Here is a 19359-nt window from a genome sequence, read left to right as displayed (position 1 = left end):
AAGCCTTAGATCTGATGAGCGGAGGGGAGGAGATCGAGAACGGCGAAGTCCTGAGGTTGAGAGTCAAAGGTTGAGTAACTAGGTGCGGCTGTAAGAGGAAGACTGGTTAAACCCTAGACGAAAGTTCTAATGGACTTGGATAAAGCGAGGAGAGCGGCGGGATAATGAAATTTCGGGAGAGAAGTGAAAATGGGAGAGCGGGATAGTGAAATTTTAGGGAGGGAAGTGAAAAAAACGAGAGGAGAGATTCTCAAATTGAGATTTGAGAAAAGAAACGAATTCATATGCTCTGAGGTAACATAATATTTGCTTTTAGATGGAAACCGTCTGATCATTATTATGCACAAATATTAAAGAAGCATGTGCATCATCTAAGGTTGGATTTAAACAGAAATATTATATTACCTTATAGAATACCCACAGCTATTCAGTGAAATGTATCAGGCATTGGAGGAGGGAAGGAAAAAAAATTCGAATCCGGACAGATCAGTTTTAGCTTCGTGAAGCACAGTAAACATAAGAGCAGTCTTCAATTGATATATTTGGTGCGTTGTTTATAGTCTAAATTACTCTGTTCCTATGAAAGAAAGAATCTCCTCTGGCTTTTTGAAAACATTAGACACCCAATACAAATTTGAGTACATTTTGTATTTTAATTTTAGTTTAATTGATTTATAAATTGAAATGGCTTCAAAATAAATTTTTTGCAAGATATTAAATAAATTTTTTTGCAAGATTTTTTCAATAGTGAAAAAAAATTATGATTTACATGTGTATAACCAACTTTTTAGAAAGATATTATGAAATGAAACAAAATAAATTTAGGTAATGCATACACAATAAATAATATGAAAAAAATATAAAATATATATTTTCAAATTTGTTACGATTTTTATAGTCAAATCATATTTATAATTTCAATTTTATAGAATAGCATCACTATTTTCTCTTTCATCATGTGCTAATATTTGTGGACCATTTATTTTCATGTGAGCGATAAGCGGTTGATTTGAAATGAAATGGATCTAAATTTATTATGAAATGATCAAGGAAAAATATTGAGCATAATCAATGGTTCGGATCGATCAACGGACGATACAATCCCGTGAGTCTTCATTAACTCATGTAGCAAGAGTTTATGTTTCATAGAACATAAACTCTTGCTTCATGAGTTCATGAAGATGTACGGGAACGTATCGTCTGTTGGTCGATCCGAACCGTTGAAATGGAAATGAACTGGATTTATTTTATCATAGCAAAATTTGATGAAATTTTATTTTCAGTTACACATCCATCAAGTTGACGGAATATTGCAATATCGAATGGCTATAAACACTTCACGTCGGATCGAAGCTCATACGTGATCAAACTTCATAAGTTTTATGTTGGTTATGTTCAATATTTTGTCTTGATCATTTCAAAATAAATTTAAAATCATTTTGTTTCAAATCGACCGTCAATTACTTATGTAAAAATGAACGGTCCATAAATATTGACTCAATTTTAAGAGACAAATAATGATGAAATTCTATAAATTTGACATTTATAAGTATGATTTCGTCATAGAAGCTATAAAAAATATACATAATATTTTTCAAATTTTTTTCATATTATTTGCTGTACAATTATTATCTAATTTATATATTTGCAAATCGGACCCGTCCGATGGGTGATGAAGAGTCCCGATTTCAAAGGATATCTCCATTCTAGAAGCTGTACAAGGGATTCAATATTCTCTACTGTAACATAATATTTATGTTTAGATCCATTCTAGGTGAAATGCAATGGATCTTTCAATATTTATGCGAAATCTGATCAGACGGCTCCAATCTAAAATGGAAAAATTATGTTACCTCAGGTGATATGAATTCACGAGTAAGAACGCAAATATGCCATGTAGAGAGAGTTGATACACAGAGAGTTTTTCTACCTGAGGACTTGGGCATTTTTTTGCAAAACCAAATTGAAACCTTTCTGCTCTACTCTCTCTCTCTCAACTCTGTAAGCAAACAGATCCGAGCCCCTTCTCCAACGCCAACCCCGATCCCTTCTTCTCCAGTGCTCATTGTCTCGATCCCAACCTACCATGTCAAGTCCCGCCGCCGCTATTCCTTCTCCATGTCGGCCTCGATTTCTCCATACCCAATTCCAACTCCGCCGTTCCTTCTCCATGGTTAACTCCGCCGTTCCTTCTCCATGTCTACATGTCCGTTTAAATGGGAAATGTGCAGAAATTGGGACAATTGGGTTAACCAAGGATTTGGGGTAATTATTTTTTGTTTTATTTTTTTTAATTATTGTGATATTCTTTGGTAAATTCTTTACAATATCGGATCTGTGTTAATGAAGAACAAGGAATTGATACATTAAAATTGGCAATTAATTGTTGGGCAATTTCATATATTAGTTGCGGCTACTGCGATTGGGGAGAAATTGAAGCGAGATTGAACAATTTCATATTTCTCTCTCAATCAAATACTTGCGAGCAAAAAATGGCACTGGTAGTAAGCATGACTGTACAATTTTTGATCATATCAGTAAGGTGGTAAGCATCACCAAACTTGTGTTTTATTGAACCAGATACATACTCTCATTGTATATAACCAATCTTATTGAACCGATCTGTGCATTGCTAAGTACCACAACCTCACTCTTTCCTGTACACAATTAAAGAGGAGCAATTTGTACTGAAATTATGGATTTGTTTCCATAAGTCAAAATTTGGCTAGATGTAGTGACGTATTTTTTTTGTACAGCAGGCTGGCCCAAGCACATCAATGAAGAGTTGAGCGACAACAGGTACTTCATTATTATATAAAATTTGCATATATTGTTAGAAATAAGAGCCATCTCTATAAGCCAAATCCAAATTTAATTATTCCAGTGATACATGATAAACTTACCGATGTATGAGGTGTCAGAAATAAGAGCCATCTCTATAAGCAAGCATCAAATATTAACTAAAACCTGCATTGTTTACCCTGTCACATCCTGATACATTTATTGTATATTTTAATATGCAAGTTATAATTTTTTATCCGTTTTACTTCAACTTTTTCATAATAACAACTAATGCCAGTGCACTGAAAGTAAGTTGTGAGCTTGTCAGGATTTTTGTTGCAAGTGTTCATGTTTTCATTTATTTAGTTCAATAAAGGTCACGAAAGTTATTTACCCTGATTCATTTCACAATAGATAGAAACAATACTGTTTTTAGGTTGGCCTTGTAATTATGGATTTGGATTAGTTTATAACTTCAAATCACTATCAAATTTAGGTTTATCTTCTACTGGATTTTGGGCAGGTCGATTTTAAGTTTCATTTGGTCTGGATTAGATTGTTTGATCCTTGCCATGTTTTGATTTATCTCAAATTGGGTCAGGTCCAGAATTTATCAATGACTGCCAAGTGAATGCTTTGTATTTGTCATTCTTTTTTAATACTGGGTTTTCTGACATGACACCAAGGAGCAAACAATGAGGCATACTACATAATTTGACCATTTTTTTTCTCTGAAAGGCATACTGTTAGTTGATTATTTTCATGTCCTATTACATAAGCTACAATTAAAAATTAAGTGCCATACTTTCTTACAGTATGGTTTTAGTATTTCTGATACCTGATGATACCAGTAACAATTGATGCAACATGATTTTTTTTATATGGTAGACGTGTTCAAAACACGGCTTCAAATGTAACTTCCTGTTTCAGAGGAGTCAGTTAGTTAGAATGGTAGTAATAATGTGTCTGTATTGTTCCCCTGCACATCAAGAAGTAATGTTTCACCAAGGACTTCTTCTATTTATATGTTTCTTATCTATTTAATGCACTTTGTTCTTAATGTTTCCCAAATGCATCACATAGAGACCATTTTCTAGTAATAATGTTTCTTATCTATATGGATGTCTTAGATTGGGACTCTATGAGATTTTGCAAACATGCATGTGACTATGTTATTTGTTTATCGAATTTCACATTTATGTTTGCATCTGGTGCAGTTTCTGGTGCACTTGCCACTGCTCTTACAAACCCAACTAAAGTTTTCAAAGTATGCTAATTATATGCATAAATTTGTAACTTTTAGATGACTAGTATGCAAATTATCTAGAGGCAAACTGAACCAAATAACTTATTGTCACCAACAGTTGATATTAATTTCAGAACTTCTGTGCATATATATAAGGAATGTGAAATGCACATTAATTTCAGAACTTCTGTGCATATTAATTTCATAACTTCTGTCCATTTCAGACGAAGAAATGTGAAATACACTAGCTAGGGCAAAGCTCTCTCTAAGGAAATGGACAAATGATCAGATTACGAAGAAAAATTGTAGGTGGATTTTTTTACACTTTTCTTGTTTTGAGAAATTGTAGGTGAAATTGTGTGTTGAATATGTGAAATTGTAGGTGGACAAATGATCAGATTACTAGATATGTGAAATTGTGTGTTGAATAATGAGATACTTTGATTTTATAAATATGATATTATTATCGTGTTATTTAGTAATCTTTTTATATAATTTAGTATTATTAATTGAAATTGTGGATGTTTATTGTACTAGTTTTATTGTTGTGATTTATTATTTTCATCATTCAAAGGGGCATCTCAAATAAACAAAAATGTTTCTGTCTCCAGGAGCTAAACATTTTCAAGGGTAGTCCCTTGGAAATATTATGTCTAACTATAAAATAATATAAACTGAATCAATAAAACATTTTCAAGGGTGTGCTCCAGCATTTTCATGGGCCTCAGCATAAAATAATATAAACTGAATCAACAAAGTATTTTCAAGGGTATTGTGCTCCAGTATTTCCATAAGCCTCACTATAAAATAATATAAACAGACTTACCAAAACATTTTCAATGGTAGTCCCTTGGAAATAATATGGGCTCTCAATAAAATATAGTATTCGTTCTGTTTAGCGGGTCATGGGTCATGCAAAAGTATTTCCAAGAGTGGATAGCAAGTATTTTCAAGGGTTGGCATCAGGGATTTCCATGCGCTACTATTTTCAAGGGACTACCCTTGAAAATGGTTAGATGTGTCAGCAAACCCGATTTTATTTCCAAGGGCCCTTCTTATCCTTGAAAATACAGATGCTACCCTTGAAAAAAACGGAAATTCTAGTAGTGATCAAACCAAATGTTGATGAATAAAAGAAATATCAGTTTACTGTGTCATATGTGATTTCATCAAACCAACATTTGTCAGTACTTATTTTAATTTAGAGGTTGATGAAAACAAATAAAATAAAAACTAATAAAAATAAAATTAATTAAAAAAAATTAAATACAAAAATTTATCCGAATATCACCTCTAAAATTGCCCTTTTCGCTTCCGGAATCGCCTTCTATTTTTCTCTTTCTCTTCCTCTCTTTCAATTCGGGTGACTTTGAGAGGCAGCAGAGAGAAACGGGATATTCATAGTATCCAAAAAAAAAAAAAAAATTCCAAACCGGCCAGTTTGGGTATTTTTAACAAAAATCTAGATTTGGTAGCCAGAATTAGGGGTGTCAATGACACCCTTTTACCCGTTTACCCGATCCGTATCGTATCCAAAACACGAGTAAGGGTAAGATTTGTTTTCCGTTAGCTAATCAGGTACGGATAAGAGTAATGATTTTTGTTATCTTACCTGTTTTTGTGTAAGATAATTTTAAAAAAATAAAAGTATATATGTAGGTATATATTTGTACGAAAGATGATACATGATATAATAAAGTTTTTGTATTTTATTAAATTTTCATAATACAAATTAGTTGTATTCACTATTATTTTTTTATTTTAAAAATATTTTATCGAAAACACAAATCGAAATGTTAATGACACTTTTTTATCCGTTTACCCGACCTGTACCGTATTCGAAAATACGAATAAGGATAAATTTTTTTTTTTTGTTATCATAATGGATATAGGTATGAAAATATCTCCACCCGACTCGTATCGTACCCGTTGACACCCCTAGCCAGAATTGATAATTTTTAATTTAGGTTGGATATTAATAAAAATGTGGGGTGCAGCTATATATGTATTTTATAATGACTTCCATTCTATTGTAATTTTTTGGTTGAAAAGGCCTAGACCCAGTTTCATATTACTGAAACCAATAAACAATCTTACAAACCCGCAACAGCATAATATGTGCTTAGAAGGAACATTCTCCTTCTCTTTCTTTATAGTACTAAAAATAACCTTTTGCCTAAAGAACAAAATAACATGAGACACTCAAGTCTATCTCAAAAAGTCCCATAAAGGGCACAAGACACTAAAATTTTTTGCAAGAGAGATATATTGCTGCACGAAAATTCATTTATCTCCTTATTGTTAAGGGTTAATCCATGACTCTTCTATTTCTATTGGAATTTGTGAAATATGATATATACCTACCCTTCTAAGTTCTAACTCGTCTTCCGGCCAATTGAAATATTTAATTATAAGATTTTCTTTCGAGAATTAATATCGAAAAATAAATTCATGTTCTACTTAAAACAGAGCTTAATATATAACTAAAAGTCTATGACATCAATATATGCTTTGCAAAGAGATATATATCAGATTCCCCACATTTTTTGCCACTCATGTTGACGTGCTTATTTCAATATATATATTGGAAAATGCTAATATGTTATGCGTAGCATAGAGAACTTCCGTGCAACAGCTTAATATTTGAGTTTTTAAAATCTTAACAGTCGATTCGAACCGTTCAACATGATCTCCATATGAATATGTACTTGCTTACCAACTTTTACATTTTTTAGAATTTTTTTATTTTTTTTAGATAGGTAGAAAATCACTTGATCTGAAAATTCTGCACCATTCAGATCAAGTGATTTTCTACGTATCTAAAATAATAGTAAAAAAATTCTAAAAAATGTAAAATTTGGTTTGCAAGTACATATTCATATGGAGAACATGTTGAACGGTTCAGATCGAACGTTAGGATTTTGAAAACTCAAATATTGAGTCGTTACACAGAGGCCCTCTATGCTACGCATAGCACCGTAGCCAACTCCTATATAAAGAGAGAGAGGGGAGGGATCCAATTACATCCTTTTTTGGTGACACCGAATTACACTCTCTATTTTCAAAGTTTTCAAATTCCAAACAGTCGATCCAAACCGTTCAACATATATAATAGATATGTTAAAATGTGCTAGCAGATCAAATTTTACATTTTTTGGAATTTTTTTTACTATTTATTAAGTATTTAACAAAATCGCTAAATTCATACCATTGAATTTTTGTACCCATCTTAATAATAGTAAAAAAAATTTAGAAAAAATGTAAAATTTAATCTGCAAGCACATTTTATTGTAGAGATTACATCTAATGGTTTGTAACTTGTTGTAACTCAAAAATTATTGTAACTTGATATATATATATATATATTAGATCTTGACCGTGGCTGTCAATTTGTATTTACAAGTAAATGAAAAGAAAGACTAGTAAGACTAGTACATCATTTTACAACCACAAAGGTAACTAAATTATGGTAAAATTCCTAACAATAATTCATCCACGTCAGGCCATCTTGGACTACCACCTCTGCAAAAATTCTAGGGTGCATATTTTTGCCTTCAAATTTTTTTTCGATTCTTCCACAGATTCCAGCACGTAGCTGCGAAGGAAGCGCGCGCTCCAAGTTATTTCAATATTAAAGTTCCTGTCATAATTAATTTTGTTTAATTGACATTAAGTGAATCGTACTTATAATATTTATGAGCTATTGATCTATTGCAAATATATTCTGATTTATATATATTTTTTAATAAAGTTGGGGTCAAGGACACTACAGCAGAAATTACTTTTTGCGACCGGAAATACGGTCGCAGAAGATAATAACGGTCGCTGATAGATGATTCCGGTCTCTGATAGACCGGTCGCAGAAAGCACTGTCGCTGATGCTCTTCTGCTGACGTAAACGGTCGCTGAATGACGTATGCCGGTCGCTGATACTTTTTCTGCGACCAAATTGTTTTTCGATTCAAATGATTGTCGATTATTTTTCGATTTCTATCATTTGATCATTTTCTTGTCCTCCTTCCGACTTACCCAACAACTAGTTTTATTAGCCACGTTTAATAGGTGAATAATTAAGCATATTAATTTGTTATCGTCAACGTTGAACAATGAAATCAATAATTAGGAGAGCTTATTGACTCTAAACTACTTTGATACTTTCCGAGTCAACGTGTTAAAAGAAGTAGGTGCAGTTTCCGCGCCAAGTGGTAATTATAAAATTCAAAATCCAATGAGTGGGAACACTGACTGTATATTTACGATTGATCTTAGAATCAGAATTTGGAACCAGAGTGTCGTTGTTTGGAAAGCAGAACTAATTAGGCTGGATATATAACACCTTTAAATAATGTTAAAAATTTAAATAAAGCAGAATTACAGATGTAATTTATACATAAAAATTTCATTTGAACCACAGGTCTCTGAATCTAAGAATTTTTTTGTTTTTTTCCTGATGCCCTCGGCACCTCTCATATTTCTGATTGTCTTATTTAGCATTTTTATTAATTAAAATATTAAAAAACATTGCACCATTCCAGTGAAATCTCAAATTGTGCACAAACATTATTTCGTGCGGAGGCGTTTTTCTCATAATAGGTAAAACGAGAGAAGAAAATTACGGACTATTATTTGTTGTTAATCATTCAAAATGGTTGAAACATCGCATATGCAACAAAAACAAAAATTTCAATTAAAAGGGCTGTTTAAGTTTGATAAGACATTTCATTACTTAGCATCTTGTAAGAAAAACAGAAAAAGGGAAAAATATGCTATAGATTAAAATATTTTCCGTTGGTTTACATTATTTTCTTCAATAAATAAAATTATTACTTAACATTTTCCTTTAATTATTGATAGTCACAGGAAAAAAAAAAGAATCGACAATCATTTAAATGAAACATAGCAGGAATTAATTTAAGAGGGAAGAGCATATAGAAATTGGCCACGCTTGAGGCGTGGTCTTTCTCTCTTATTGCTCTGGGATAGGTATGCTGTGTAGCACCACTGTCTCAACTGTAAGACCCGGGCCAAAACCAAAAAGCACACCCCACTCAAGCCCCTCACCAGTGGTTGCCTTGCCTTCCTCTAGTGATCGCCTCCTCATCTCATCCAAAATGAACAATACACATGCACTAGACATGTTCCCATACTCGCTTAAGATGTGTCTTGTGTCACGCATCTTTTCCTTTTTTAGTTGAAGCTTAGCCTCAACCTGGTCCAGGATTGCTGGGCCACCAGGGTGTGCAATCCAAAAAATTGAGTTCCAGTCATTAATGCCTGATAAACAAATACATGGAAAATTTCAGAAAAATGTATTTTATATTTTTCCCTCCAGTTGTTAGAGGACTAAAATTGTATAACAAGTAATTAAGAATGCAATAGATTTTATCAATTAAATTGATGTTGCTATAATAATTAAATTTTACGTACCGATAGGAGTGAATGCCTCAACAAGACTCTTCTCGATGTTCTTGGAGATGAGCCCTGGCACATCCTTGAGGAGGTGGAAGGTCAGACCTACTTCACGAAGGTGGCCGTCTATGGCTCCCTCCGAGTCGGGCAGGATTGTTTGTGAAGCCGAAACTAGCTGGAACAATGGTCGTTCAATTTTTGGCTCGGGATCGGCTCCAACTATGAGAGCAGCTGCACCATCGCCAAAAAGTGCCTGTCCAACCATGGAATCAAGGTGCGACTCTGTGGGTCCACGGAAGGTAACAGCAGTGAGCTCTGAGCAAATCACCAACACTCTGGCCCCACGGTTGTTCTCAGCAAGGTCTTTGGCCATACGAAGAACGGTGCCTCCTGCAAAGCAGCCTTGTTGATACATCATGAAGCGATTGACGGATGGACGGAGGCCAAGGAGTTTGGTGACTTGATAGTCAGCTCCAGGCATGTCCACGCCACTGGTAGTGCAGAAAATCAAGTGCGTGATCTTGGATTTGGGCTGGCCCCATTCCTTGATGGCTTTGACTGCCGCCTCCTTCCCCAGCCTTGGAACCTCCCTGACAACTATATCCTGACGTGCATCCAGAGATGGCGCCATATAAGCACAGATGTTAGGATTTTCGTTCAGTATCTCCTCTGTTAAGTGCATGTATCTTTTTTTTATCATGGACTTGTCGCCTGCAAGACAACAAAAAACAACCATGTCTTGTTAGTGTTAGTAAGGGAAGATATGTAAGTTATGATAGATGATGATCTAGATTAAAATGTTTTGTTATATAAACTAGCAAAATGACTTACACATGCGCTTGAACTTCTCCTTCAGCTCAGTCATATGTTCGCTCTTTGTGATACGGAAGTAGTAATCAGGATAATCAGCCTGGTTAATGCAGTTGGCCGGTGTGGCAGTACCTATTGCCAGTATGGTGGCTGGACCCAAAGCACGCTGTGCCTGTCTGATTTCTTCGACTCTTGCCATGTCTATAATTTATCTTGGAAAGAAAGTAAGGCTTTGCAAAGGTTATAGGTTTTTTTGTTCTTGGCTAAATAATCAGGAGGCTTTGTTGGTAAATTAAATAAAGGAAGATAAGTCTTGTGGAATTGGGAGTGGAGGATAAACGCAGGACAGGATTTATAGTAAGTGAAAGGAGAGGAGTAGGTCTGAACAGGGAAGGAAAAAAAAAAATTAGGTGCACGTGGACTGGTGGTCGTCTGTGAGAGCTTCCAATAATAGTAGGTGAGTAATTGGATGGAGTATGACAAATTTGAACAGACCAAGTTTTCTATTAACCGCATTAAATATTTGAAATAATAAATATTTTATAAGTTTTTCCGTTTCGTGTTGACGTGATAATTTCAATATTACAGTTCCTCTCATGATCACTAAGTTTGATTATTTGACATGAAGTCAATCGTATTTATAATATTTATGAGCTATATATTGATCTATTGCAAATCTATTATTATTTGTACAATTTAAATCATGTTTGCGTTGGTTTGTATAGTATTGAATGAATATATTTTTTTCCCCCACATTTTCTACACTAGCGCTCTTTTTTTTTTTCTTTTTTTTTTAAAATAACATTACATTTACACTCTTTCTTTGACTATTCTAATGAATCCAAAAGAATATTTTGATCTCTATCATATGAAAATTTTCTTTTCCTCCTTCCGATCGACTTACCCGACAAGTTTTATTGGCCACGTTTAATTGGTGAATAACTTAGCATATTAATTTGTTATTGTCATCGTTGAACAACGAAATCAATATTTACGAGAGCATTGACTTTGACTCTAAACTACTTTGATACTTTCCAAGTCAAGGTGTACGTGAAAGAAGTAGGTCTAGTTTTCAGATCCAAATGGGAAATTATGAAATTCAAAATCCAATGAAACTGAATCTAACCTTCCTCATTTTTTCCTCCAAATAACTATTTTTTTTATTTTTTTTTCTAACTATAATTATCAATTCTAACTATCTGATAGTCTTTCCAAATTAATTAATAAATTTTGTATCCCTTTTATTTCTTTCCTCTCTCTCTCTCTCTCTTTCACTTTCTCACCTCCGTCTCTTCCACCTCCCAATCAAGCACGATATGAATACTTCAACGTGTATAAATGAATACTTTAACGTGCATGAATCAATACTTGATATACCCCATCCCAATCAAGCACGCCTCCATTGGATCAAATCCATCACTGTCGACTGTCTAAAAATTAGTGCTAAATAGATCGAGTCCAACTAATTTTGTCTCTGTGGATATATGCAATAAATCCCTTTCTTGTCTATGTTTATCTTTCTCATGCAGTAGCGAGTTATTTGTGAAGAACAAAACTTCATTAATAGTGAATTAAGCCAGTGCATACTAAGTACTAAGAAATGTCAGGAAAAAAAATAGAGGGCATGAATGAATACTTGATGTCTTAGGTATAAATATTTCAACATGTATGAATAAATACTTGATATCTTAGGATAAATACTTCAATGTATATGTATGAATACTTGATATCTTATGTATAAATACTTCAATGAATGATGTTTTGATTCTTTTAAATATTATTTTTTTTGTAACATTTCAATTACATGATCTGTAAAATTTAATATATTATTTTTGTTTCGATAGTGAAAGATGTGGTTTAGGATTTAGGGTTGATCCGTAAAATTTGATATGTAAAATTTCTATTTCTGCTTCTACATGAAGATATTTATTATCCATATATATATCATAACTATGCAATATAATGTGATTTGGTGTATGTTTCATAGTACATCAAGTGAATAAAATTTGAACAGTCTAGAAATAACGGTTCTTTTGATATATCATCAATCAATACTAAAATAACATTAAATTTGATTGTTAGGCTCTCTATTTTTTCAATAACATATCGATAAATTTACTATTTTAATATTTTATTTTATCTTAATTTTTTTCTGGAAAATTATTGTTAACATTATCAATATAACCATTGTCAAGTGATCCCTCCTAAATCAAAATATTCCTAAATCTGAACATGTAGTTTTTATTTTTAAATTTCCTGAAATCATCTTTCAAGTATGGACGGTAAGCCTTTTATAACCTTATTAGTTTAATGTCCTTTTATAATGTATTTTTTTTTTAACAATTTAAGTTAATAATATATATTATTATCATGAAAAATGTATAATAATACTATTTGGTTGTCAATGGAATCAAGATCATATAAATGAGTCCCGCTAGTATGACATTGGTGTCATATGACACTAACTTCAAAATTGATTGAATAGACTTCAAACGATTAATTCAAATTGTTCAAATCGATTTACTTTATGAGTGATGCATTTACATGCAATTTTTTTTATATTTTCGAGTTATTTTAGTATCAAATCAAGCGGTAAAAATGTTGAAAAATGAAAGTATTAAAATTAACTTAAAAAGTCACTTATTTGACAGCTTGACTTGATACTAAATAAATTTGAAAATTTATTAATTTGCATGTAAACGCACAACTAATGAAGTAGATCGGTTTGAACGGTTTGAATTCACCTTTTGAAGTCGATTCAATAAGTTTTGAAATTAGTATTATATAGACTTAACACCATACTCCATATAAATTAGCAGATAGCCAGGTACGCACCTTAATTATTTTGTCTTCTTGTATTTCTAACGCCTCCCTAAACAGAGTTAACAACGCTTGTTTTGCAATTTATTATGCTGGATGTGGAAGGGCTTTTATTTTCGGCAATTTTCCCATAATTTTAAAAAATGGTCCGTTGAAGGACGCTTGTTATTGCGGAAAGAATTCAAAATCTAAAGCAAAAATCACGCCACATAATCTGCCATGCGCCTATGTTTTTGTGCACAGAGCACTTTCAGTAATATCTGAAATACTATACCATTTACAGAGAGATACTAAGCAGAATCTGGTAAGGTTTTTACAAATAAAGAGAGATGTTTATAACATGCATACCGTGTCTCCGAACAAGAGGATTTATCAAGGAGATCACAAATCATGTAAGAACATGAGAAGAATTTACGTATTATGTAGTAGTTTCTTGTTCTCTTTTCCTTTTTTGTTTTGAAAATTTATATTCTTGAATTGTTGGCTTTTAAATTTTCACCAAGAAACAAACAAAACTAACTGCTCTGAAATTGTAGATAAGGGGCTTATCATTTAAGGTCTCAGGTCTTAAAGAGCAAAGCAATACAAAGTACTCAGAGAGTTATGAGCAGGAAGACATAGTTCCTATTGAAGAAGTAAAAGTTGGAGGAGGTGATGAAGGAGAAGATAAAGAATGGATTTCAGAGCCAGATCCAGGGGTTCTCATCACCTTGGTACAGCTTCCTCATGGTGGCAACCTTCTCAAGAAAATTTATTTCAGGTTTCTTTTTATATTGATAAATTAAGAATTTCACTGGGGAAATTGTGGAGCAACTGGCCAATTTTATGGTGCAGAGCACTTGAGATAAAAACCTATTCTTTTCTTCTACAGTATTGTTATGAAGTAGAATTTAATAATGTCCTATTTTTTTTTTTTTGTTAATTTGTTTTCTGATATAGTTCTAGCTTTACAATACAAGCAGCTAGGTTTGATTAGATGTTGAGGAATTATTAAAAGAATGTCTACAGCATCTCTCTATAGACCCAATATTTAATGCCTCCTTTTAATTTAATGGTTCCTTTTTTGCTTTTGTTGTTGTTGTGAGTATTATTGATTGTCAACTTTTGGGATTTAGGCTTACATTTAATTAATGCACTTATATTATATATACTTATTGATTATGAACGAAAGTTTTGTTTTATCGATATGCAGCGAGGAGCTTTTTGATTCATGGCAAGCAGAGAGTTGGTGGAGAGAAAACGAGGAGAAAATTGTGGACCTCTATAGCATTTCTCAAATCTCCTCTTCTCAAAACCAATACCCATCCGATCAAGAGGTTAGACAAAGACATAAAAACAATTTATACAAGAGGTTAAACCAAGTCAAGCTGTTAAATGTATGAGTTTTTAAGTTAATTTTAATACATTTATTTTTCAATTTTTTTTCTGCTTGATTTGATACTAAAGTAACTCGAAAATATAAAAAATTTGCATGTAAACGCATCACTCATAGAGTAAATTGATTTGAACGGTTTAGATTCATCATTTGAACTCGATTTAATAGGGTTTGGAGTTGGTGTTATATAGACTGAAATGACACTGATGTTATATTAGCCATACTCACTATTAATACTGTCGTTGATAAGTAGTACCATGTGGTACGTCATGACAAGAGAAAGAAAGCAAAAGAAGTAAATGAAAAAGAGGAAATTTTCTAAGCATACAAAATAAGATTTCAATACTTGCCATATCTAAAAAGTCAATTTATATATTCTTCCATTTACGATTATGTTGTCAGAACCAAATTGATGAGGCTGAGGAATCAGCTGAGATTTCAGGCCAAAGAAACAGTTGGTACCGTTGCTTGGGTTCAAGAGATGATGGTTCAGTGGGAATCAGTGAAACAGAAAGAGGCGGAGAGGCAGCAGCTGCTGAATGGGTGGTGGAGGATGAACCTGGTGTATTTGTCATACTCCGATCCTTGCCAGATGGGTCTCCGGTGTTTGACCGCGTCGAACTAAAGTAAAGTGGACTACTTTTAATAAATTCAAGATGGCATCACAATTTTGACCAGTATAGTTTATTTGCGAAAGAAAAGATCTGCTATAAGTGGTTATTTTGATAGGATTCAATTGTGACTCAACTACAGCAAGACACGGAAGCCTAAAGAAAAAAAACAATTATGATATTATCAATTATGACAAGCTGAAACAAACTGGTACCACCACGGACATTTCAGTTTCCAGGTTTTGGATAAACTATTTCCTTCACATGAAACAAACAGAGACGTAACAATATTATACCAAGTAGCTCATCTCATCGAATTTCATATCTTGACATAAATTTATTATTTAAATTCAATTTTGCAGCGATGACATGTTTGGCCGGGTGAAGGCAATAGTATGGTGGGAGGAAAACAAGGAAAGATTGGAGAAGCTTTATTCATGAGCTGCTATTCATTTATATTATTTAATGAAATCTCTATTGCACAAAGAATAGTTGTAGACAATTGGATTAGTTTTGTTATATTCATATCTACTATAAAAGAACTAAGTTTGAGGAACTAATTAAAATATTCCTCATTGCAGAAAAATTTAGCAAGATAGTTATCAGATAGTTAGAATTGATAATTATAGTTAAAAGGGATACAAAATTTATTAATTAATTTGGAAAGACTATCAGATAGTTAGAATTGATAATTATAGTTAGAAAAAAAAATAAAAAAAATAGTTAGTTGGGAGAAAAAATGACGAAGGTTAGATTCAGTCTCATTGGATTTTGAATTTCATAATTTCCCATTTGGATCCGAAAACTACACCTACTTCTTTCACGTACACCTTGACTTGGAAAGTATCAAAGTAGTTTAGAGTCAGAGTCAATGCTCTCGTAAATATTGATTTCGTTCTTCAACGATGACAATAACAAATTAATATGCTAAGTTATTCACCAATTAAACGTGGCCAATAAAACTTGTCGGGTAAGTCGATCGGAAGGAGGACAAGAAAATTTTCATATGATAGAGATCAAAATATTCTTTTGGATTCATTAGAATAGTCAAAGAAAGAGTGTAAATGTAATGTTATTTAAAAAAATAAAAATAAATAAAAAGAAAAAAGAGCGCTAGTGTAGAAAATGTGGGGAAAAAAAATATATTCATTCAATACTATACAAACCAAAGCAAACATGATTTAAATTGTACAAATAATAATAGATTTGCAATAGATCAATATATAGCTCATAAATATTATAAATACGATTGACTTAATGTCAAATAATCAAACTTAGTGATCATGAGAGGAACTGTAATATTGAAATAATCACGTCAACACGAAACGGAAAAACTTATAAAATATTTATTATTTCAAATATTTCATGCGGTTAATAGAAAACTTGGTCTGTTCAAATTTGTCATACTCCATCCAATTACTCACCTACTATTATTTGAAGCTCTCACAGACGACCACCAGTCCACGTGCACCTAATTTTTTTTTTTTCCTTCTCTGTTCAGACCTACTCCTTTCCTTTCACTTACTATAAATCCTGTCCTGCGTTTATCCTCTACTCCCAATTCCACAAGACTTATCTTCCTTTATTTAATTTACCAACAAAGCCTCCTGATTATTTAGCCAAGAACAAAAAAACCTATAACCTTTGCAAAGCCTTACTTTCTTTCCAAGATAAATTATAGTCTTATAGACATGGCAAGAGTCGAAGAAATCAGACAGGCACAGCGTGCTTTGCGTCCAGCCACCATACTGGCAATAGGTACTGCCACACCGGCCAACTGCATTAACCAGGCTGATTATCCTGATTACTACTTCCGTGTCACAAAGAGCGAACATATGACTGAGCTGAAGGAGAAGTTCAAGCGCATGTGTAAGTGATTTTGCTAGTTTATATAACAAAACATTTTAATTTAGATCATCATCTATCATAACTTACATATCTTCCCTTACTAACACTAACAAGACATGGTTGTTTTTTGTTGTCTTGCAGGCGACAAGTCCATGATAAAAAAAAGATACATGCACTTAACAGAGGAGATACTGAACGAAAATCCTAACATCTGTGCTTATATGGCGCCATCTCTGGATGCACGTCAGGATATAGTTGTCAGGGAGGTTCCAAGGCTGGGGAAGGAGGCGGCAGTCAAAGCCATCAAGGAATGGGGCCAGCCCAAATCCAAGATCACACACTTGATTTTCTGCACTACCAGTGGCGTGGACATGCCTGGAGCTGACTATCAAGTCACCAAACTCCTTGGCCTCCGTCCATCCGTCAACCGCTTCATGATGTACCAACAAGGCTGCTTTGCAGGAGGCACCGTTCTTCGTATGGCCAAAGACCTTGCTGAGAACAACCGTGGGGCCAGAGTGTTGGTGATTTGCTCAGAGCTCACTGCTGTTACCTTCCGTGGACCCACAGAGTCGCACCTCGATTCCATGGTTGGACAAGCACTTTTTGGGGATGGCGCAGCTGCCGTCATAGTTGGAGCTGATCCCGAGCCAAAAATTGAACAACCATTGTTCCAGCTAGTTTCGGCTTCACAAACAATCCTGCCCGACTCGGAGGGAGCCATAGACGGCCACCTTCGTGAAGTAGGTCTGACCTTCCACCTCCTCAAGGATGTGCCAGGGCTCATCTCCAAGAACATCGAGAAAAGTCTTGTTGAGGCATTCACTCCTATCGGTACGTAAAATTTAATTATTATAGCAACATCAATTTAATTGATAAAATCTATTGCATTCTTAATTACTTGTTATACAATTTTAATCCTCTAACAACTGGAGGGAAAAATATAAAATACATTTTTCTGAAATTTTCCATGTATTTGTTTATCAGGCATTAATGACTGGAACTCAATTTTTTGGATTGCACACCCTGGTGGCCCAGCAATCCTGGACCAGGTTGAGGCTAAGCTTCAACTAAAAAAGGAAAAGATGCGTGACACAAGACACATCTTAAGCGAGTATGGGAACATGTCTAGTGCATGTGTATTGTTCATTTTGGATGAGATGAGGAGGCGATCAGTAGAGGAAGGCAAGGCAACCACTGGTGAGGGGCTTGACTGGGGCGTGCTTTTCGGTTTTGGCCCGGGTCTTACAGTTGAGACGGTGGTGCTACACAGCATACCTATCCCAGAGCAATAAGAGAGAAAGACCACGCCTCATGCATGGCCAATTTCAATCTGCTCTTCCCTCCAAAATTAATGCCTGCTATATTTTATTCAAATGATTGTCGATTATTTTTTTTTTCTGTGACTATTACAAAGAATGATCATAAAAGAAATTGTTAAGTAAAAAAAATTATTTATTGAAGCAAATAGTGTAACTAACGGAAAATATTTTGACCTATCTCAGATTTTCTTTCTGTTTTTCTTAACGATGTCAAATGATGAAATTAATTTCTCATGAACCGGAACAGTCCTTTTAATTGAAATTTCTGTGACTATTTGCAGATGTGATGTTTCAGATCATTTTAGACGACTAACAACAACAAATAGTATAATAAGTATTATTTTTCAATTACAGCAACTAACGATACATCATTTCCTAAATTTGCAAAATGCAAGGAAACAAAAATCTTAGAGACGAACGCTTCCTTGATTCCTTCTCTCATGCATTTTACCTATGAGAAAAACACTTGCCAAAGTATTTGTACCACAATTTGAGATTTCACCATAATAGTGCCATGCTTTTAATATTTTCTTATAGAATTGCTAAAAAAAAAAAAACCCTCGAAAATATGAGGTGTGGTAACCATCACGACAACAACAAAAAAAAAAAAAAAAAACCCTTAAGGCTCAGAGACCTGAATCAAATGAAATATTCATGTATAAACATCAGTATCTTTGCCCTCGGCGACCTTAGGATTTTCTACATTATTTAATGGCGTCAAATATCGAGCCTTAATTCAGCTTTCCAAACAACGGCACTCTTGTTCCAGATTCCGATTCTTTGATCCATCTTAATTATACAGTCAGGGTTCACACTTGTCAGGAAAGAATCTAGTTGTAATTCAGATTTGGTTAAACTCGTATTCTGACTCTAAAATCCACGTACGGAAGTACCAAATTATAATCCCACCACAATTAGAACATCAAAAAGTATACAGATGATATATCCAGTATTGTTAGGGACGGAAGTAGAAAATTCAAAATTGGAGTGTTGAAACTCAAAATACAAAATTAGTGTAATTTGAACTTAATTCTCCACGTCAAATAAAATAAAATTATAATAACTAGTCTATAAGCACACATGATAGGCAAAGTCAACTAGAAGACTCCAGTATCATGAATACTGGATGACATGACA

General features: G+C 33.6%; 3 protein-coding genes across 3 annotated transcripts; 2 read left to right on the top strand and 1 right to left on the bottom strand.

Moving 5' to 3' along the window:
- Positions 1-8739: 8739 nt before the first annotated feature.
- LOC144551661 (chalcone synthase-like) lies at positions 8740-10450 on the bottom strand. The gene is made up of 3 exons (XM_078299725.1): positions 10268-10450; positions 9455-10147; positions 8740-9301 (listed from the first exon to the last, which is right to left on the bottom strand). The coding sequence occupies exons 1-3, from the start codon at positions 10443-10445 to the stop codon at positions 8994-8996; spliced, it is 1179 nt and encodes a 392-aa protein (XP_078155851.1). The 5' UTR covers positions 10446-10450; the 3' UTR covers positions 8740-8993.
- A 2071-nt stretch (positions 10451-12521) lies between these two features.
- On the top strand, positions 12522-15071 carry LOC144551871 (protein Brevis radix-like 1). Its single transcript, XM_078299969.1, has 5 exons — positions 12522-12528; positions 13066-13073; positions 13603-13826; positions 14259-14382; positions 14844-15071. Exons 1-5 carry the CDS (start codon positions 12522-12524, stop codon positions 15069-15071), a joined length of 591 nt encoding a protein of 196 aa, XP_078156095.1.
- Positions 15072-16604: 1533 nt separating this feature from the next.
- On the top strand, positions 16605-18484 carry LOC144551655 (chalcone synthase 2-like). The gene is made up of 3 exons (XM_078299717.1): positions 16605-16921; positions 17042-17734; positions 17888-18484. The coding sequence occupies exons 1-3, from the start codon at positions 16744-16746 to the stop codon at positions 18193-18195; spliced, it is 1179 nt and encodes a 392-aa protein (XP_078155843.1). The 5' UTR covers positions 16605-16743; the 3' UTR covers positions 18196-18484.
- Positions 18485-19359: the final 875 nt, after the last annotated feature.

This window comes from Carex rostrata, chromosome 3, assembly GCF_964058835.1.
Source record: "Carex rostrata chromosome 3, lpCarRost1.2, whole genome shotgun sequence".
NCBI lineage: Eukaryota > Viridiplantae > Streptophyta > Magnoliopsida > Poales > Cyperaceae > Carex > Carex rostrata.
The sequence above is the reverse complement of the archived record's forward strand: the minus strand, read 5'-3'. Positions and strand labels throughout refer to the sequence as shown.

Coding starts and splice junctions, on each gene's coding strand:
- LOC144551655 (XM_078299717.1), top strand. CDS start 16,744: ATGGCAAGAGTCGAAGAAATCAGACAGGCACAGCGTGCTTTGCGTCCA. Junction 16,922..17,041: donor GGAGAAGTTCAAGCGCATGT/GTAAGTGATTTT, acceptor GTTGTCTTGCAG/GCGACAAGTCCATGATAAAA. Junction 17,735..17,887: donor TGAGGCATTCACTCCTATCG/GTACGTAAAATT, acceptor TTTGTTTATCAG/GCATTAATGACTGGAACTCA.
- LOC144551871 (XM_078299969.1), top strand. Junction 13,827..14,258: donor CTCAAGAAAATTTATTTCAG/GTTTCTTTTTAT, acceptor ATCGATATGCAG/CGAGGAGCTTTTTGATTCAT. Junction 14,383..14,843: donor AATACCCATCCGATCAAGAG/GTTAGACAAAGA, acceptor TTATGTTGTCAG/AACCAAATTGATGAGGCTGA.
- LOC144551661 (XM_078299725.1), bottom strand. CDS start 10,445: ATGGCAAGAGTCGAAGAAATCAGACAGGCACAGCGTGCTTTGGGTCCA. Junction 10,148..10,267: donor GGAGAAGTTCAAGCGCATGT/GTAAGTCATTTT, acceptor GTTGTCTTGCAG/GCGACAAGTCCATGATAAAA. Junction 9,302..9,454: donor TGAGGCATTCACTCCTATCG/GTACGTAAAATT, acceptor TTTGTTTATCAG/GCATTAATGACTGGAACTCA.